The sequence below is a fragment of the Colias croceus genome, chromosome 18, assembly GCF_905220415.1.
Source record: "Colias croceus chromosome 18, ilColCroc2.1".
In the NCBI taxonomy this organism is placed as follows: domain Eukaryota; kingdom Metazoa; phylum Arthropoda; class Insecta; order Lepidoptera; family Pieridae; genus Colias; species Colias croceus.
In genome coordinates this window covers 3,887,336-3,910,760 of record NC_059554.1, presented here as the reverse complement: position 1 = coordinate 3,910,760, position 23,425 = coordinate 3,887,336, and the positions used below count along the sequence as shown (strand labels likewise).

The following is a 23,425-nucleotide window of genomic DNA, read 5'->3' as shown; positions in this document are numbered from 1 at the left end:
TTTTAGTTAAAAATGTTTGGACACATAAAGCTTCGCGAACGACTGCGAAACAAATAAAAAGGCCAGGAATTGGAAAGTTCGTAACTCGCTGTAATTTTAAGTCAGTGAAACGGGAGTATCTGAGTGTCGGAATTGCAAATCGACTCGTGCTCAGCTTAGTGGAAAGACAAGGATGTATTTAAATTAATTTCCGTGAACATTACTGATCAACGTTTACATTGGATGAACAGGCGATAGGAAATATCCTGTTTTGAGGAAATAATATTGTGCTATGTATACTAATATAATAATTTCTCTCTTACAGAATTTGGGTATGATACGTATAATGATTACCTTATCCTTTGTTAACCGACTTCAAAAAAAAGGAAAAGGAAGTTATTAATTTTGCTTTTCAAGGCTGAAACTCAAAATAAATTATATTTAAATTGGAAAATAATTAACAACAATAGACGAATTAAAATATTACAAATATTTTTCGATGCATACCTACTTTTCTTCATATATTTATTTTTATCTAATAACACTCATAGAGCTATATTTCAGTTATTATTTCTATCAAACTAAGAAAAAGGATAGACATGTTTTCTTGTTCAATTTACAAAGAATGCTGCTTGGATAACCGTCGGTCCCTTTATAAAATTGTTTAGGTAATTACGTACTAATGGACATCAATCTTCAGGAAGGGCTTTGTTTAGGGTAAGGCTTTTAAAAACGTAAAATTTATTACTCAATGCAAATTAAAACCGAAAGTTTCATTAAGGATACGAAAGAAAAGGGAAGTTTAGCTCACGGAGTCGGAAATTCTGTAGATATTTATTTGTTTCTATTTAAATAGGTACTCAATGACGCACACATAGTACATAAATAAGAAATTAATGAACTACTCATTATCCAGTTTAATTATCCTTTAGAAAAGCTATTCAACGTTAATGTTGGCAGTGTTTTAGGTACACTCATTACAGCAATGAAGCCTGAACCATTGTTAGTGTGTTACATTTATTAATAAATGTACGTGCCTTTGTTTTGTTGAAATTATGCCTAGCTCGTAAGTATTAATGAGGTAAATATTTTTTATTACGATTTGCTTTATTAAGCTTGGTAAAAATGTACCTACTAAGGTTACAGGGATTATTTATAAACATATAAGACAAAATACTGCATTGTGTTCCTACAGGCAAATTTGTCCTATCCTACTAATCCTACTAATAGGTATTATAAATGCGAAAATTTTTGACGATGTGTGTGTGTGTGTTTGTTACTCTTTCACGCAAATATTACTGAACCAATTACAATAAAATTAAGCACACATATAGAAGGTAACTTGGATTAACACAAAGGATAGGTTTTATCCCGGAAATCCCACGGGAACGGGAACCATGCGGGTTTTCCTTTGACAACGCGTGCGAAGCCGCGGTCGGAAATCTAGTACTTTATAATAATATCTATGGTAATAATCGAACTGATATTAATTCTATTGTCAAGTAATAAAGTGTTGTCATGGGTGCGGAGGCATAGAGTTTATCAATATGAAGAAATGGATTTCGTATAAAACCATGGGGAGTAAGATGTTATTGTATTTCGCTAACACATTAAGGTTACAAAAATGTTTTCACAAATATATCGTTGTGGGTTGCTTGCTTACAAAACAAGAATGAAAACGTAATTATAATATGCGCAGATCAAAAAAACTCGGCTAGCCTGTTGCGCCCCGGGGTAAATGCTGCCTAACAATATTTTTTCATAAAATACCCTTACATTTTATATAGAGATTCGCTTTTCAAGTCTGTTTTCCTTTCATTAATACTGTGATGTAGCGGTCTGGTTGACCTTACGCGCCTTTTTGTATTTAATAAAAATCAATTTTCCATTAAAATATTTCTTGTCTGTCATTGAATAGCGTACAGATGAAAGATTGAATGAGAGCCGAGCTTCGTATTTTATTTAATCTTCTTTTTAGCCATGCTTATTGATAACTCCAAGAAGCTTATATCCTCTAATACACTGGAGATTGCACTATGACCATTAACTTGAAACAAGAAACTATGACATTCAATGACGTCAGTCATGTTATTTGTCTCTTTCTGTCGAGTGACCACGCTGGTTTGTAAATTCAGGATTTTTCAAAATAGAAAAAACTAAAAATCATGGTCTATAAATAATAACGACATATATTTTTAACAGTATTTATATTATAATATTATGGTCATACTTTATAGGTAGGTACATACAATTTTAATTGGTATAGAATGATAGTTATAAATAACTTTTGGCTACAAAGCTTGGATATGAACCGATATATAGCATTAACATCCTTTGTAAATAGAGGAAAGTTGTGTTTTGCATCAGATGCTGTTTACCAAATTGTTAGCTACTCAGATCTTCTTTTTAAACGCGTTGCTTCGTCGGGTCAATTTCAAGCCAGAATCATCAAAGAAAAACTGTTTATAGCAGCCTTGCACAAATTTCAGCTAACTTTACAAAGTTTATTTTTCAAAAGGTATTTTTTTCTGGGTCGTAATCCTCAGTAACCTTGATGGGCACATATATTTCTTTTTATTTTACTTGGAAAGCTGAAATACGTAAAACAAAAAAATATGAGGTAAGTTAAAAAAGTATAAATTTCAATGTAAAAACGAACAATCTTATAACTACATGTGAGTGCAATACCGATGTCATGTGTTGTTTCATTACTAGTAACAATCTTTAAAATGGTGTTCTAAATTTTCATCATAATATTGTTATTACAATATATTCTCTTCGCTATCCATAAAAACTCGTCATCATGGTTACCTTACTTGTTAAATCTGTTTATTGAAAACTTGTTGAAAAATGATAAAGTATTAGGGAAATAACAAATTTAACATGACTGCTTACTAAAATGATGCTAAATTAGACAATTTTTGCCATTGAAATGATTCTAAACAGGTAAATGCAGGAGTATTGAGGAATATTGTAAATAACGTAAATATACACTTGCCTGTGAAATTCTATGCCAGAATTTGGTGTCCAAACACTTCTGCAATTTTGCACAATACAATGCATTCTTTATATTCGGAAAATATTCATTAAATAAGCAACAATATTAACTTAAATATTCGAAGCGACGCAATTTTTTTGACACACATGCCATATTGACAAAGTGAGAGTTGCTACAATTTTATTATGGTGACTACCCATAATCAGGGAGTATCGCTTTTTAATAATTGGTTCAGATACTTAGGTTATTTAGCATAAATAATAATTATCTCATCCAACAATGCTTCTGAATGACGTTGTTGGCAATTTATCAACAAACTCATGTACAAAAACTAACCTTTTGCACAGAATATTACAGCATACATAGTAGCCTTGGGAAAACTTCGTATTAACAGTGGCAATACCAAGTTAGGTGTGAAAGTGATAAAAAACATGAACTGGGCAATATTTTCTTGTTACACGTCAATGTTCATACCGAAATCTCCAGTGTATTAGATATAAGCTTCTTGGATAACTCTAATAAAGAAAAAAATAAACTAGACGGACACGTGCGAGATTTAGTAGTTTATAAATAAATGGTCAAATATAAGATTATGACGCTTATTCTTTATAAATTTTTATTATTAGAACATCTGCATCAGTCGTCGTATGACAGGTTCGCTCGTTTATAGTTAGAGTGTTTCAACAATTATTATCCTACTGATATTATAGTTCAGGATACATCGCCCATTTTTGCAAGTGACTACTATCAAGCTGATTTTCCGTTTGTAGCTTTATTTTGATGAGACACCGAATAATTTCGTGTACGAAACTCTCGATTGTGGTAGCTAACAGAGATAACAAGGATAAAAATTTTTGATTTGATAATCAATTCCTTCAGGAGAAATTAGTAAATTATTGACATAAATAGGAGGGTTATATAGCTAATCTGTATAATTTTATGTCTATAGCCTTTTTGACATATTACTGTCTCTCTGTCAGTTTGACTTTCAACTTCAATCTCATTTCTGAAAGTGAAAAATATGATAACAAAAATGATAACAACACAACTCAAAAGTTTATTGTTTTGCGTTTTTATAGGGAAAAGTTTTCTAGTGAAAAATATGATAACAAAAATGATAACAACACAACTCAAAAGTTTATTGTTTTGCGTTTTTATTTACCTAAATTATTCGAAAAAATATTTGTCCTACAAAATCTATGGTTTGTTCAAAGAGTCCCCCTTTCCAAAGTGTATCGATAACGAGGTCATCATAAATGATTACTAACAAGCTGATTTTTTTGTTTTCACTTAGTTAATGTTTATATAATTCAACAGACATATTGTCCTACAAATTGCGTAATAAATATTTGAGAACCATCAAATCAAAAAATTTTATCCTTGTTATCTCTGTTAGCTACCACAATCGAGAGTTTCGTACACGAAATTATTCTGTGTCTCATCAAAATAAAGCTACAAACGGAAAATTAGCTTGATAGTAGTCACTTGCAAAAATGGGCGATGTATCCTGAACTATTATAAATGCGAAAGTTTATGAGGATGTGTGTGTGTTTGTTACTCTTTCACGCAAATACTACTGAACCGATTACAATGAAATTTATCATACATATAGAGGGTAACTTGGATTAACACATAGGATAGGTTTTATCCCGGAAATCCCGCGGGAATGGGAACTATGCTGGTTTTCCTTTGAAAACGCGGGTGAAGCCGCGGACGGAAATCTAGTAATGAATAAATATGATTTCTATCTTACTCCGACTAATGTTATCATAAGCCTACACAAGATCGCTGCTATGCTTACATAATATTCACACATTGCCTTTCGAGTGAAATGCGATTGTTTTAAAAATTATTGGCTTAATTTGGATTTATGAATTAAATTTCCAATTGAATTTTTAGCGTTATTTATAGAGAAAAGTACACGAGGGGTTAAAAGAAATAAGTAATTTTGCTAATTGTTAACTTTGCTTTGCTTTCTTTCCTATATATTACACAGCTCAACAAAAAAAAAATTTTTTGTTGTTGCCCTGGATATTTCTACAGATTTATATAATTCAACTACCCAGTTTGCGAATGTAGTCATTAAAATTATTCAATTGGCTCTAGTTTTTTTTATGTGGATTTTCATTTGTTTAATTTTCTTATACGGCTCTTTAGAATACGGGTTACTAACAAGTGTTTATTTTTTTGGTGAATTACGTTTTCTGCACATTTCTTCGCTCAGACATAACCCTATTCTATAAAACTGACTATAGAATATGAGGATAATTAATAGTTTCTCTAAAAAAATAATTTTAATGAACAACAATGTTCGGTTTGTATTGAGTTGAAAAAACCGAGTAGCACAATGGTCAGCAAAGTGGATACACCAAATTCCCTTGTTGTTTTTATTAATGGGATCAAACAAAGCAAATGCATTGGGAATAATAAATAAAAATGGGAATTAGGCCTTTGAGGGAATCTAGAAGTTTAAGAACGACGGCCCTACAGGACGGACGTGCCGAAAATTGATAAAAGATGAAAAATTAACAAAATTAATAACTTATGCTGAATGTGAATTATGGAGAAGCATAGTATTGGTAAATTTAAGGTAAATTTAAAGGACCAAATTATATTGAAATTGCGCAACAGGTGTTGAAAAACTCAATTTTTTATGAGCGATGATACGAACATAAAGCTACACTTTCCCCACAGTCTCCTGGATATATTTCCAGTAAATCTGGGAAGTTTCTGTAAGAAACAGTCGGAAAGCATCCAAAAATAACTAAAAATTATGGAATAAAGGTATCAGGGTAGATGGGATCGTCAACTGATGGCAGGTTGCTGATGGTCCTTAAGAAACGATGGTCCTTAAAATAACTATAGAAGAGAAGCTTATAAAATATATTTTCTTGTACTATTTCATAAGTTTTAATAATTTTTCTCCATTTTCATATCCATTTTAATCAATCAAAAACTAAAACGAAACAATAAGTAAAACTTTGTAATAAATAAATGATGTTAAACAAATACACCTTCTATTTCATGCTGGGTTTTAGAGTCTAATAAGAAAATAAGGATTAAAAAAAAATTAGAGTCGATCTACCAAAACCATTAATAGTTTTATATACAATATGCATTAAATTATTCGAAACCACTTTCACATCCAGGGCAACAAAATCATTGTTGACCAGTGTTATCTATTCATGATCCAATTCTTAATAGAAAAAGTGATTACTGATAATTACAAATAAGACATTATAATATTATGTGTCTTCAGTCGTTCAACAAGATAATAATATAAAGACTTATATGATTTTGCGAGCTTCAATTATTGATTGCTTGGAAGCTGTAGACACCACCACGTTATCGCCATAGTGGTGTGCGAAATTAACATTTTTGTGTAGATTCTTAAAATATGATAAGCACATTACGATAAAGCGTGTGTCCATTTCTTAGCTAGTAAGTCTTATCTGATTGCATGTAGGTAATGAAGTCAGAAATAGTTGTTTTGAAGCCAACGCAGTTAATTAAAGGCACTGATATAGACGAAAATTATTCTCGTGGTTGTGACGAATTAAAGCCCGTAATTATGTTGGTGCGAACTGTTGCGTATTTTTGGCAAAATATCATCATCATCGTAGCCTTTTCGGAGCGATGCATTTCATTTGTTTCGTAATTATGACTGTTTAATATAGAATAGGTAACTACTAAAGGATTAAATTCTTCGTTTAACTGCTGAAAATAATTATTTTAATATGTTTTAACAAAATTTATTTCTTACATTTCAATTCTAAGAAACAGGAGTAAACGTCAAAAAAATTATCTAGTCTAGTAAAAAATATTTTTTTTTCTTGATGTACATAAATTTATTTTTATGAGATCAGAATTTGCAATTCTTCGAAATAAAACTGTATTTTATCCACCAAGAATCACGCTCAGGTCTGAAAGCTAACAATAATTGCAGAAGCAGAATATAAGTTGAATCCCATATATCACCAGATCACGTCCACGTCACAGTTTCATATTGCTTGTTTAGCCGGACTATTGTTTCACGCGGTAACACAATATTTTTTCAAAAGGTGCCCATGCAGTGTACGCCCTGAATTATCAATGAGTACAAAAAGTCGCGTACTATATTCCCTGTATTAAAACGTCAAGCCACCAATGGAAGCGTGCGCATTATAACCCATTTCAAGAGCGACCGTCATTTCGTATCTCTGTTGCTAAATTATGGGCCTATTCAAAGGGTCAGCTATCGTATCGGGACATTGGAACTGCAATGCAGAGCACGTACTGTTCAGTCCACGTTGTACGCAGTAGAACGCCTGTACTCGCATTATGCAGAATGGAAAAATGTATGTCATAGGGTCATGTGAAGAATTTATCATTTTTATAGGATAGGTATGAAATATGATATTCTAAATAAATGGGTTAAAACGAATTTAACTTTTAAGTGTCCAGAGCTCCATTAATGCTTTTATGTGAGTTTCTAGGTTTCTAGATTTGTTCTGTTCTCTTTGTTACAATGTTTAGCCAAAACATTATCTCAAGATACAATTGATAGTACGATGATAATTGATTTCCTTTAATTTCCACTTATTACAAGGTATCGACTCTAATGTAGAGGTCGTGTAGAGTCTTTATTATTAATATTCTTCTGTCAACATCGGATATAATAATATAAAAATTAGTAAACATATTTAATACTAGGTTTCCGCCTGCGGCTTTGCCCACGCAGTCAAAGAAAACCCGCATAGTTCCCGTTCCCGTGGGATTTCCGGGATTGCGGCATTTTCCCGAGATAAAAAGTAGCCTATGTCCTTTCTCGGGTATCAAAATATATCCATACCAAATTTCATGAAAATTGGTTCAGTAGTTTAGGCGTGATTGAGTAACAGACAGACAGAGTTACTTTCGCATTTATAATATTAAAGTATGGATAAATATATTTTATAAAACCAACGCAGTATCACTTATATTCGAAGATGTCAAGTTGAATTAAAACTCACAGAAACACTGCTATATACGTGAATTTAATTAATATCCCATAAATAAATTACCCAATTACTTGAAGCGAACGCTTGCCAGCATTAGTCACGTATGCTCGTAAAGTTGCTTGACCATTAGGTCTGGTAACGACTAAGTTTCTAAAATAAAATAAAGTTGACTCGCACTTTATATATAGTATCTATTAAAGCTATAAACACGTTCATCTGTCACTCTAAAATAAATCTATTAGTCAGAACTGTGATCAGGAATAGTCGCTATTGCATTAAGGTACAGTCCAATTAGTTGCGCCGTCACAAATCAAAACAGATAGACTACATTGTTACATTGAAATTATAAATTGTAATCACAATCACAATGTTGCTTCCTACTAATTGTTTACAAATATAATGATGCGTAAATAATTAAGCAACAGCGAGGAGTATAGGAGCTATTTTGTCAGTCATTATTTGGAATTGATTCTGTGTACGATAGGTGGACTTGGCAGACGATCATTGAGGCAAAGTTCACCATTTATTGTTTACTAATGTCACAGAATACATAATAGTTGCTAATGTCAAGACATTGTAGGTATCTATTGATGTCAACATAATTTGTTACCACCTTGTCAATGTATAGCAATGAATAAAAAATAGCAAACATCATTATTCACGCAGTGACACAAAGGAACATTTTAAAATCTCGTACATACTTTTATCCCATTTTTAACGTAGTGTCAAATATAAATTTTGTATAAAAAAACTGTTATGAATCAAGCCTCGAGTATGAATTAAAATAAACTAAAAAACATAACAGAGGAAGTTTCACCGTGGTTTTTGTACAAATGCCAACGAAAAAACGTTGGAACATATTTTGTTTTTGAATGAGGTACTACTTAGTAAAAAAAAACGAAGACGAATAACACATTCGCAATAATGCTATATTTTTGAAAGACCATTAAAATCTGTATTTAAATAGCTTAAAATAGACCAAAGAAGCTTGAAAAGTTGTTTAAAATAATAAATATAATATTAGCTAATACGTATATTAATATAACTTCCGTTGGAATAATTAATTTATATCAATAGATATGTAATGTTGTATGAAACTTTGTATCGTTTTACCAAATCAAATATTCACTATGTTTCTTGTAACATTTTACAGTACACTTTCTTTTAAAAAGAGATTGTTTATCGATTTTTGGTTTACTTCCGAAGGTTACTTTTGAAATGAGAGAAAAGTCTGTAAAATAATATAATATTTATTAATCGTGTGAAGATAGTGGATATGTCGTTGACCCAACTGTTGTCTATTTATTCCCTACCGAAGTGTCCACTGGAATGCGCCCCACGCATCTGTCGCACTATATTTTACGAATTCATTCGATAAAAAGAAAGCTTTGTTTTATAGTTTACATGTACGAATATAAAAAAATGTTAGTTTAAAAATATTAAGTTCTTATTATATGTATTGTACATACAATAGCAAATTATACTTCTTGTTAAAATATAAATTAACGATGACCGGTATACCCTTCTTTCGCGTTTCTTAAAAAAAATCAGAAGACAATTATTTGACGTCACGAATCCCAAAATTTAATATTAATAGAATAATTGTTCTTGTGTGTCTTCAGTAAATCTTGAGAAGTCCATACCCTTGAAACATAATACTCTACCAACAATAGAATTAATTAAATTCGCTTTACAAGTAAAATTAAATTTTAATTACCCCTTGATATAAACAGAAACAAAATAAGTGAAAGTGTTGAAAAAGTGAATCTGTACAAGGCTTAATTAAATTGTAAGCAATTTGAATATTAATTACTTTACAAAGAATTTCAAAATAAAATTTATTTTTTAACTTTATTCACTCGCTTTTACATCCCTTAAGTTTCAAATTTCAAACCAACCAAAGAAATATTTCAAAGAACATTTATGAATCTTGTCAGCTAGTGTTTATGAAGAAATATAGGATAGGATTATGAACAGATATGCCAATTTAGAAAAAAAAAACATGAAATTCGTCTACTAAACAATATTTAATGGACCGCTTCGTAATTGAAAAACGAAAAGTGTATTCATAAACGCGGTCGCAGCTCTTAAATAATAACATAAATTTATTGATATACTCCCGATGACATGTGCAAGCTTATATTACGAGAATTCCTTTGAATGATATAACTTTCATAATTTACAGACTGGCACCACTCCAGTAAGTGATTTGGTGTTGGTACGACGCGGACGGTGGGAAGGGTTTACTTCGGATGTGTTTTTGTGTCATCTACGCATCCATGCCAATATGGTGTCATACAACTAGAGCCAAAAACTCATTAAATTGTTTGTTTTAATGCGTCTAGTTTCTAAGTTCTGAGTTTTGCATTTGTGGTAATTCTAAAATTAAAATGAATTTCGTTATTAGACTTGCAATATCTTCTATTTCTGTTATACTTCATTCTATCTGTATAACATATTTATTGGTGAGAGAATTCATCTTTATCCTGAATTGCATTACAAATAGGTAGATCGTCTGTCTCATCTGCGGCTAACTATTTATCTAGGACTATATGGACTGCTTCGGGACGCTTTAGGCCGTCTCCGTCCTCACATTGCCCTCAACAAACAGCTACCGAGAGTGTAACAACACAGAACAGCCTGATGTCAACAGATTGCACGTCTCCGATCCTGTGAGAATTGACAATTTATTAGTTGGTAACAAATAGCAATGGTGCATAGAATTCGATCTATTTTAGTCGAAAATTCTGATGTTTGTGTAGTGAGTCTGAAATTACTAGGTATAGGTGAGTATATATATAGGTGAGTCTGAAATTACTAGGACTAGATAGAATGATCCCCGAAGTCTTTCCATCAGGTAATTCCATTGTTAGTAATTGTAGGTGAAAGAGATATATTTAAATAAGAAGCCAAATCTCAAGAATTGTATTTACTCCTGATAAAAAGTTTTAGATAATATTTCTGTACTGGATGTTTTTAATTAGATCTAATGGAAATGGTTGGCATAGTGCTAGAGATAATGAAGGAAATGTTTGTTTATTAGTCGCCCGTCTAATAAAATTGATTTTAAACAAGTTTAATGTAATTTATATGTCCGTTTTATGTTAGTAAATTTGATAACAATGGTTGGTTGGGGTTGCGCCAAGTTTAATATTTAAATAAAATTCGAAATAATTCATGTGATTTATTAACCATTATATAAATCAGAACGGCAATTACATATTTTATCAGATATTTAGCTACTTTATGGATATTTAAATTGGGGTTCTCATTAGGCATTTTGTGAATCACATAAAATACATATGACTCTACATTATTTACCTATTCCAGTTTATTATGTTCAGGATTTAATGATATAATAATACTCATTTATTATTTATTGTTCTTTGAGCATATTTAATGCAAAAACAATTTATAGAATTAAAATTAAATAATAATGTACAACAGTACAGTAGAATATAACAGTAGAAAGATCTATGCACTATATGTATTTAAAAATCATAGGACGAAGTTTAATAGTTTTTTTTTATTTTTTATTTGAGGGTCTGAATAGATTTAAGTTCTTTATAAAATACATATACTGTTTCATTTATACGACCAGACTATATCCCACAATAGCTAAAAATTTCTATTAACGTAAGATGCTGTTGCTCTCTGACGTCACTTATGTTGCAATCTTAATAATGCAATCGGCGTCATACCGCTTCCTGTGTTGAAACGCTTCCAAAACAGATCATTAAATAACAATATTATGAGTTCATGTATTTTAAACTCGATGTAACAAAATTGATTATCTTTCTTTAAAGTGAAGTCTGAGCTTTCTTGTATATATTAGGCTGATGTGTTTCACAGCTGTTTCCCTGGTGTATTTCGTGCTGTTTACTGCCATTTTTTATCGTATACCTACTACTTGCAATACGTTCACGTGTCAATAGGTGGCTCCGCATAGAGCGAGCAGCTTTGCGAACAATTGCTGTGTCGATGTAGACATGGATCGGCCAAGGAAAATGGCGTGTGCTGTCATTTTCCTCAGCTGACCAATGTCGCGAGCTCACCCGCTCTGTGGAAACCCGCCTTATTAATATAATATAGAAGAGGTACTCGATCGATCGCACTAGGCGATCAAATATCTTCAGTATCTGATGCATATAATATATTTTCATGAGTAACATAAGGGCGATATGATTTATTCAGGTACACTTAATGTCCGATCAAGAATGCCGAGCGAATATTACTTAAAAATGAAAATAATATAATTGCATAATTCATGTCTACATTCAATTCGAAATACATAATTCAGAAGCAAATTTTGTGACTTGATTAATATTTGATTTTGCCATTCGTGCGTCATTTTTAAATTATACTCAATCATATTATAGGCTCAGATATACGTACCATTATCTGTATGCAATTTATGTTTGCCATTAAAAGTTATATTCATATATCTTACAAACGATTTATCTTTCGTTTCAATAACTTAATTAATTTCTTTGTACCTACATTCTAAATTCCTAAAATATCGAAAGAGAATTCATACATTGTTCTAATTGGCAGCTGTTGGCGGATTAAAAGTTGGCTTTGACTTTTAAAAAGCCAAACAGAAACTTGTAATGAAACGTAACTTCGATGGATTAGTTGTGAACGCATTCAGGTGATACGGGTCAAGCCATTTGTTCCGGGGTAGTTGCGAACTTTCAACCCGCCGAGGATAGAACTCGTTAATTAATAAGGTTTTCCTTTTACGGACGTTATTTTTTATGTTCAAATAAATTGGAAATGGAACTTTGAAACTAATTAATTGGCACCGTGATCTTTAGTGATTGTTAGGTAATCTTTAATGATGTACAGTATTTTGGAATAGTACGTTTGGGACAGAGTTTGATAAGGATATAATAAGGATATAATCTTATCTTTTACTTACATTTTAATTATTTGATCACTGTAGAAAAAAATAATTGGTATTAATAATATGGTATCCAAATAATTCAATTAATGTAATAAGCACGGTTATAAGCTTCGCGAAATAATCATTAGTTATTTATTATTGGTAATAATAAACCAACATAACAATACTAAGCCTCATTTAATTAATTACACAAGCAAGGAAACTATGTATTTACAAAGTTCATAGAAACCGAAACTAATAAAACAAGTCGAAGCTGTAAAAAATGGAACACATTTTGCAGACAAATATTGATTATACTTAGTTTAAAAAATTTCCCCAAATAACTCTGCAATTCCATCCTTTCTCGAAACATCCAAAACAACTTACTGATGTATCGAACTCAAAGCTCAACGCTTCGGGCGATTGAAACTAGCGGAACGGTAAAATATATTTGCTGGGTCAGCGGTACTAACTCGGTGACTACAATCTAGCGGAGGCACCGCTTTACGAGTTCCGGCAAACTGCTGACTGCGTACTAAAATCTCTTTCATCTTCAATCGAGACTCAGTTTTGATTGTAGATACCCGTAGTTGTGGTAGGATCGTTTTTGGATGATGTTAATAGCACTTGGTGCTGGAATTTTTAGATAAATCTTTCGTTGCATAAGATAATAGTGCTTTGTTAAAAGTGTAGTAGGTACGTAAATTGTATAATACAATAAGAACAGTTGTTTTGAATACTATGTTAAGACTAATTTAATGACTGACAAATTTTGTCAACACTTACACGATTTTCATTTTTAATAAACTTCTATAAGAAAGAGAAACATCCCAATCGATCACGACATCTACAGTTGAACGTGTTGCGATGTTGACTGGCTTGACTGGAGTTCGATAAACCGATAAACCATATTATTTTATCTAAAATTTAAAGGTTTTACTATTATTTTTATTTATTTATTAGTAGACACCTTTTTTCTCCTAGAACTTCTAATAATTCCAACAACCTATACTTAAACAACATAGTCTCACATATAACACATGAGTATAAGACCCTAAAAAAGCTCAGAATCACAATATAATATGCATGCATACATCGTAGATGGGAAGGATCTTATGTTCAAAGCTATTATCCCCAACATTATCCATATCCAATTACGCTAGAGTACCTATAATGGTACCTACTACAGTATGTTCCATTATTAATTCCGCCTACGATGACGGTTGTATTTCATATTTTGGTGACTAAGCTTGACATATTGCTGTGTATGCGTGTATTACAAGTATTATTGACATAAACAATGAGAAGGGTAAACACAGGAGGTCTAAACTCATTACAATGTACTTGATAGGTATGTATTAGTTAACCCTTTCAAACCGATCACCCACAATGTCTTCACATAAATTAATGGTTAATTGCTATTTGCCTCATGTGTAATCGGTTTATGATGTGTGTACGGAACTTAAAATAGAACTAGTTTTGGTATTAGTTGGTTCAATAAAGAAACGAATCTTCAATGGCGGCCAAAGCTGACTTTGACAGATGGTAGGATCAGCAAAAAAGAAAATAAAAATAACGTAAATTGATAATTATTTTATTAATTATTTCAAATTGTTTGTTGACAAACTTTTTTGTTATTGTATTTGTGTATTTATATGAATTATCATATTTACGTATACAGAATGTAATAAAATCCCCATAATACTTGTAATAAAACTGAACAACTTTTCCCAAAGAACATATTTTGTCAAATTCCAATAAAACATTATTTACTTTCGCAAATGCATAATTGTCATTGTAAATTTATGATAAAAACTATTATAGGGAAAATCAAATACATTTTAGTGATTTAATTTTTCCCTTTTTTTTGTATACCGTACGGCCGTGTGTGAGCGAGAGGGAATGATAAGCGCCGCCATTGAAGATTCGTTTCTTTATTGAACTAGCTAATAATGAAATAATTGTATCCGATTATGATATAAAAGAATGCAATTATTTTTACTGCGTTACTTTTGCCTTTACTTTTGAATGCGTTTATGTGTTGGTTTAAGACATTTATATCTCAAAAGGATTACATTTTAATCTCTTACAGAGAAATATGTATTGTATTTATAACATTTATTTAAGGAACACCAATTTTTGAGCACCTACGTGATACGTATCATCTAAATGCTTTTTGTCAGTTTAGAAAGATCCTAAATACAGTCCTATATTTCTACACAAAATTTAACATCGAAATAGATATGAAATCTATTCAATGGTTCACATTTATTTCAACGAGTAAAATTGTAATAAAACCTATTTACTACACCCCAAAAGAGACAAGGATCAGTGCTACTATATAATGTATTTAAAAACTATATACACAAACCGAAATATTGTGAAAACGTATCCTCAGGACTAAATAAATAGTTAATCTCCTTAGAGCTCAATGTGTTTATGGTCCATTGAAATGTTTAGAGGTAAAACGTAAGGACCGTCGAATTAATCCTATGTGCTAAACTACTTACAACTTTATTTCATGTATTTGCAGAGATCACCTACAAAACATTGGGAGATAACGTATTTATTTCATTTGGAAAGTGTTTTCTTTATGCTTGGATTGCGTTTTGGTTAGTTTGATTCTGCTTTTAGGTATATAAATATGTTAGCAATTAAACTAAGAAGCATAAAATTACATGGCTCTTACATTATTATTACATATCGCGTACACTTGCTGCTCTACACAAAATATAGTTTATGATTTTGCTTATTAATTGCCAACTTCTCACATTTTCCTTTGTTGGCGTGAATAAGATGTTAGTGAAAGTGGGTTTTTGTTTTATTTGGACTATTAAAATATGTTAACGTTAACTATAATTACGCGGAGCTATAACTATTGTAAATATAATTATGTAAAACTAGCTGTCCCGGCGCGGCAGGCGTGAGACGTTGCTCTATCGCCTCTATCTTATTACCCCTTTTTGTTTTTCACTGCATAAGAATCTTCGTGCGTAAAAAAGAATTAGCCTAATTGGTCGAGCCGTTCTCCAGTTTTACGCTTAGCAACAAATTTGGTGATTCATTTTTATATTATAGAACTGCCTTAACCTGAAAATCATATCGAAGTAAACAAGATTTAAGCTTAATACAAATTTTATTACTATTAAACTCGTGTTTTATGAAAATCTCCTAAAGGGACCTCGATTCATTCTGTTAGAAAAAAACTACACACTACATATATATATTTTGTAAGTACATATTACCTATTATTTTAATACTAGTTGTTTCGATTAAATATTTAAGATGTAGAGATTTTAACTTAGAAAAAACTAATTTATACATAGCATAATATTTAATTAAAGGCTTTAGCAGTAGCCATTTTATTTTTTATAATTATGTGTACAATATTAGGAATATCGACAGCATTATTAATTAAAAATAAAACATGTAACACATGTCTAGAACAAAAGAAGAAATAACCGATAAAACCTAATCGATGACGAAAAAACAAAATCGTCAGCAAACATCGAACTAAAAGACTACGTGTTACATGTTGATAAATCGCTCGTAAAACCATTAAATGGATTACATTCTTGGCTCACTTCAACAATACAAAAACAACGTAACGATAAAAAATATCCTCACGACGTAGACACGAGGCAAAGCTTGTGAGACAAACTTTCGTACAGTTTCCGATGATTTCAAAGCGGGACCAAATACAATTTCAGTTCTGTTTTCTTTACATTTAACAAATTACCATATAATCCTGTTTCTAATTATGATAAAATGAAAATAATTATGTGTTACGTTGCATCTCTGTTTTACAAATATGTCTGACCGGCCAAGGCTCGATCAAATCTAATGTATCAATAAAGTCAGTGAACATTATGTGAATTTTATAGAAACTGTACCTACATCAAATGGAAATTCGTGGTTAGCCACGTGAAATGACAAAGAATTTTAAAATTAGTCATATTTTTAAATAGTTAGGAAGCGTTGCTACGGAAAGAGAAACTACGGAATGTAGACCACGTCAACGTGACGTCGAATTGTGAAAATATTTTAGGCACATTGTCGTTGGCACGCGATTTGCCTTAACTCTTCAGTAATTATGGTTTTATTTTGTACAGCAATGTTATTATTGCTGCGTAATAGTTTAATTATTTGAATACAGCATTTTCCAAACGAGATAGAGAACTTTTTTGAAGTGAAACTTCTTTATCGGGGTTGGACAAAAATTTAGTGTAACATTTTTGCGTTACGCTGCAGGCGTGACATTTTTGCGTTACGCCGTAGCCCCGTAGGCGTGACATTTTTGCGTTACGCGCCAACTTTTTCTTATCCCTAAGTTTCACTTCTTACGTGTGTACTCTAGTACACGCACACATTTTTTTAAATGTATAATATTTTTTACTAAAATTGGCAGTACCAAATATTTGATAAAATATATAAGTAATTTTACAGAAGGATTTAATAAAATGTTTATAAGTGGACAAATCATATATGTACAAGGATGCCTACATATAACATATCCTTCATCTACATAGTTGCCTTTAAGATACATCAGAAATCAGAATATGTAAAAAAAATGGTAATAACGGCTTATATTCGGCTCGTTCTAGCTGTCTAGGACTATTACAAACGTTCCTGAATTATATATTCAACGAATTTGAAATAAACACAAAATCTGTACTTACTTTACTTTTAAATTGAAAGCCTTGAAAGCCTTCTTAATATTCATCTAGATAGACATAAAGCTCTCTTTTTAAGCTCCATCACAAAACCAGATATTCGGTAATGAGAGAAATACGATGTGCCACGTCATTGGAACATAACGCTGAGTTTCACGCGGATTCCGTAACGATGAGAGAAATCTTAGTCGTGCAAAAAGCGTTCCTTCACCTGTAGAAATCACGTTCAGTCGAAGGCTTAGGGAGGCCCCCGCCCCAAGCCTCCGCGTTGTTAATTATCTCACGACACCACCCGAACGCAGATATCCGAGATTTGTTGTCAAACGAAAACAAAACAGAGGATAGAATTATGTACGAAAGAATTATATTGCGATGAGGCTTTGATCTTCTTAGTGTTCAAATATAATTTATTATCTAAGTACTGTTTGTGTTTCTATATTTGAAGGATATTAAAAAAAACACGTACTTAGGTGTTTTAGGTTGTGTCTATGTGAGTGTAAAAATGAGGTTTAATCTTGTATTTTTTTGTGAACGTGTTAATCTTTGACAATCTAATTTTCTAAATTTCTTCTCGTGTTTGATAGTTTCTTCGAGGTTAAATTCCAATTAACTTGTCATGTTTTCCGTATTATATAATCAAACAAATATTATGTTTATAAAGTATATAGAGGGGTATTAAATGGCTCCTCGTTTTGCTTTACATATAAGTTAACATTGCTCAAAGGATAATGTCCGTAATATGCCAATTAGTGTTTCCATTCCACTGAAATTCGCAGATAGTAATCGGATATAATAATATCAGTTCCACGAGCGTATTCATATCAGATCTTTTATGTTTTTGTATATTTCACATAATATAAATCAACAGATTATGCTTTACAATTCTCTACAAGAGAGCTGAATTCCCTAGAGTTCCGCATTTAATAAATGAACAACAACTTGAATAAGTGAAATCGACCTATATTATTGTATCCATATTACCCAATAGGTTTCTACATTCAGAACATAAAACTCTTAAACGTTTAAAAGTTTATACATCTAAAGTATAAAGAGGCGACCTAATAAAACGTTTTTCAATCGTTACAACAACGAAAGCTGAATGACTCAGCGTAAGTGTACCATAGAAGGAAAGAGTGAAAAGTTTTACGCATCTCGTGCGTACGGAATGGCGCAACGTTAGTCGTAAAAGTGTGTTTTATTGTGAAATAAACAGGTCTCCTGCAGACTCCCATTGACGCGCTCTCTAGCCCCGACCTTCCCCCGTAATGAGAAATTTTATGTCAGTACGTGAGCGTAACAGCGTAAATAATGCCTTCGTCAGAGAACCTACGGAATAACGGTACTTTAAATTTGCAGCGATACATTGCTCTTTGCATACGGACAAAATTTTAATACACGTGTGTTTCAGTAATGTACAGCGAACTTATGCAATGCGTCGAGCCTTATAAGTAGTAATAACAATTGTAGTAATCGTGAAAAATCAATCATACGGTAATTAAAAGCTGCGTTAATTTTTCGAAACAAAAAGATAAACACCCATAACATTGTGAACGCTTCGTTTGACGCAAATGATACGCAATTGATTTTTTCGTATTATGACATCAATTAACGCTTGTTCAAGTTGATTTAAGACACGTGTACGAATTGACAATTTTATGTAACACATATTGTAATATTATTATGTTATCATTATATAATACTTAATTATTGAAGGTCTGATTTTTCAATCACCTTTTTCTCTTGTTTAATATTTTATGAGATACGCATAAAAATAACAATGATAAATAAAACAATAAGTAAATAATGCATCCATGATGAAATCGTAAAAGTAAATCATAATGTTTGATTATAATTATTTTATATTACCAACGTCTTTTGAAGTTAAAAGAGAGCCTTAAGTACTAGGCGCCTTCTTAAATAAAATGTAAATAATAAATCATCGTATTCGGAGAAGTGTGTTGTCGTCCAATAAATAAGAGAGTAATTCAATTTTATTAATGGTTTGGCCATTTGCCCCGGCCAATCCGCGGATGCTTCTCTTCTGTCTATTATGTCACTGTTAAAAGAAAATAAAATCTTTTCCAAAATAAATGGATATATTTAGGATTCTTAACATCTGGAGTATGAATATTTGTAAAAGAATATACGGACCGAACTATCATTCATAACTTTTGTATTTTTACTAATGTGGCACGAGTATTCAGTTTTTTTAAAGACATATACAGAAGAGAAACACAATAAGTTCCTTCTAGATTTAATTTTTTTTTGTTTTTTTTTGTTTTGGAAATTGTAGCTTTACGTAGAGCTAAATAGGTAAATTTACATAAAAAATAGACCTTGTTAAACAACTACAAAAACATTAAACAAAATAAATAGGGCCTACCCATATTGCGTAGAGAGTTCGTTTAATATTATTGTAAAGAACATACTGTAAGCCGGCAAATATACATATTCAGCTGTCCGTCTAGCACGGTGGCACCTTTATTAATTTAATATTTTTATAAATCTCCAGGCCGTGCTTATGAACGATGGCGTTAGCTTTTATAACAGACATTATTATCTTATATATGAGCATCATAAAGTGAGGGGAAGCACTAATTACGGTAACTTGTCAACGTGATGGCGTAGCACCCCGCACTCTTCTTATTTCACAAGGCTAAAATATTAAAAATAACCTCTACATAAAAATGTAATATCTCACCTGCGCCGTCCTGTCTCCATTTTATTAAAGTTTTTCGTGGAAAGTGATAAAAATGAGGAAAGCGCCTCCATAACGGCCGACGTTTTGTCTTTGTTTTGATGTGTTAATATTTTTTTATGCGTCGCGCGCCAGGTGCTCTGTTTTACAAAATAGCTGCAGTTGCATTTTAATCCATTATTTGTATACGTTCCTAAAGTTAAGACGGATTTTAAATATGAACTTCAATGTTTCTTTTTTTATTTATTACTAATTCAACCGTGATGACAATGAACGAACGCCAAATTCCAACCAATAGAGAGAAAAAAATACCAAGAAAATAAAGTAGTGTATATATTTACAAAGTTATGTTATATTATTTATGAAATTTTTAAGCATGAATAGATTAAACGACTCTGATCTAAATAGGAAACTGGAATAATTTTTATGAGCATCATAAGGTCTTCCATACTGGCTTTGATCATTTAACTACAATTTTATTGCACTGATCTTTATAATACTTGTTTATTATTCGTTATATATCTATATGTGTGGGTAAAGTAGAAATATAGATACCAAATAGAAACTCTGAATTGTATTTATATCTAAGAGACGGATACATAAATAATAATGATAAATGATGTGTACTTGAATAAAGACATAAGTGGCAATGGAAAATTTTCATTCATGTCCCTCTGAATAATAATTTTAATACGTACTAAAGTTGTGGCATTAATAATGTGGTACTTTCCTTTCGTTTATGAGGCTTGTTGCGGTTCGCGACCCTCGACAAAAGTCCTCCGTCACTGGCTTTGCATGGTATTCCGGCATTCCATCGACTTTATTTATTCTCACACGTGCACATATTGTGCCACAGAATGTCCGTCTGGTTCAATTTTATTAATGGACTTGGATGTTTGCCCTACTGACTGTGAACGCAGCTATTCTATTTGTCGCAAACGTATCTTATTGCCGCGATCCGCAGTTCATTCGCAATCTTAAGCTGCGGTCATAAGGTGGATATTACGCTTCAAAATATTTCATTTCCATCTTGATCTTTAGGGTGATCGTCGCCGGAGACTGCATTGAGTCAGCAGGCACGAGATGTCAACAAGGCCGACCCGCTTTCAGAAGCATTTACGATATTACTTTTGGACTGATTCAATTTACGAGTGACGTTAACGACGCTCGTAGAGGATGGACGGCCATTTAAGTACATGACGGATGATTCACGACTATTTATAAAGCAAAAGTCATTAACTAATTAGCGATTTGTTTGTTGCAGAATGGGCCGGCGATAACACTGATGGAGCGGCGACTCTCGTGCTATGATGACTGCTGTTAATTCGGTAAGAATAGCAAGTCGATAAAATTAATAAAATACACAATATTCTATTAGCAAATGCTAGGTAATTTAAAACGATACAAAACTGTAATCATTTTCTACATGTGCATTGTAAAGGCAATTAAGCACGGCAAATGATACACTCGTAAACAGAACATTAAATCGCATGGAAAGACGGGCGCGATCTTGAATGAAGCTTACGTCATTATATATTTCACTAATTGGCCCGATGTCTGCTACCCTCTGTATCGCTTGCAGTTATGTGAGCATTAAGCGTAACGAGCTGAACCTGGCTAGAATACCTGTATATATGTTCAAAGTTGACGCTCGTAAATCTGTTACAAATTGGCTAGTTTGGGGGCAACTTAATGCATTTTTGATTTTAAAAGTTACGATTAGTTTATATTTTACAAATAATAAGAAAGGTTACAATTACTGATAATATCCTATATATTATGTTATATTATTTACTTACATTGTTTATATTTTTTTATTATTTCTTTCCATGCATTTCACGTGGTATTTCGTATTCATTAATAAAACCTTCCTGTGCAAATAAATTACAGTATGGTGATAAATATTTAATGTTAAAAATAGAAGCAAATATGAAAATCTATTTTAGTAAAAGTAACCTAGTAATCAACGATAAAAGTATTCATAAAAAATCTACTGTATAATTTTTAACTAAACGTTCATACCAAACGATTTTAGAGCAATCCATTAATATCCCCGTTATGTGCGTAGGCCTAAGCTGATGAGCAATAAAAAGTATAAAAACGGATATTAGCGACAGCTGCTATCATATTATCGTCCAAATAACAAATAACTTTTATACTAAAATACACTTTTAAGTCATATTCCACTAGAGTTTAACTGGCCATTGAGGAAACAGCGAGTTGGCTTATCACGAAACACTGAACCAGTGAATGAAGACCTATCTGGCTCTCAGCACTTTTCAATTTAGTATCGGAATATTGGAAGTGTTAAGAGAGTGTGGGTGTCAAACAAGATTGGTTTGATAATGGCGCTAGCGGGCTATCCAATGTTTTAATATCTGATGCTGTTTCCGTATATATCATGATGCAGATATGGTTTCCTGTATTTCGAAGATGGTTAGATATCGGTTTGGTAAACTGAAAAGAACTTTTCAGTAAATCACGCGTTACTTTAATAAGTATTTAGATGTATCTCTTCCTCGATAAACAGTTTAACCCTTAAGGCGTTACAAAAAAAACATAACCAACTTTGCCTACATGTGTACCAGCTATAGCTAAGGAAAAATTGAAGGTTTTCATACAGCTATTGACAATCAAAGTCACTAAATAGTGCTAAATATCACAAAACATATTTATTATAAACTGCCCATTCTACACAATTATAATAAAGGCTGTAATTTAATTTAAGGAAAACATTATCTTCACATTAGCATAAGTAACAAAACAGACACAACGCAATATAAATCAACTTTTTATTCCTTGCCGTTTCATATTCCACAGAAAAAACAATTGATGTCCGTCCGTCGTAACTCACTTTTACTACAAAGAAAAATACTTTTGGGAAAAGATAACATATAGAATGAATTGTATAAATAGATAAGTCATTTTTAAAACATAAATGGGACATGTTATTATAATTTTTTGTGTTTTAAAAAGTGTTGATTATTATTTATTATATGTTAATCCATATATAGCTGAGACTACATAAACCAAGATAGTCTAATGTTGGCCGTGTAATTTGGTCATGAAACTACAGAAACTTGTAATAAAAACTTTCAGCATAAAAAAGAAAACAAAGACGGGTATACGTCATTCGTACACGATGAACAAAATAATGTTTATAAACTAGGGACTTGGCGCAAACCGTAAAGTTTCTTATGCCTAGCTTTCATT

General features: G+C 31.8%; 1 protein-coding gene across 6 annotated transcripts in view; it reads left to right on the top strand.

Moving 5' to 3' along the window:
- Positions 1 to 23,425, top strand: part of LOC123699578 — a 159,789-nt gene that overhangs the window by 29,957 nt on the left and 106,407 nt on the right. For 5 of the 6 annotated variants that reach the window (XM_045646558.1, XM_045646559.1, XM_045646555.1 and 2 more), the window contains exon 2: positions 21,477 to 21,540. In XM_045646558.1, coding sequence (XP_045502514.1) covers positions 21,520 to 21,540 — 21 coding nt within the window. In that variant the 5' untranslated portion in view covers positions 21,477 to 21,519. Of the gene's footprint in view, positions 1 to 21,389; positions 21,405 to 21,476; positions 21,541 to 23,425 lie in introns of those variants that run through there. The other variant, XM_045646554.1, reaches the window with a different exon arrangement.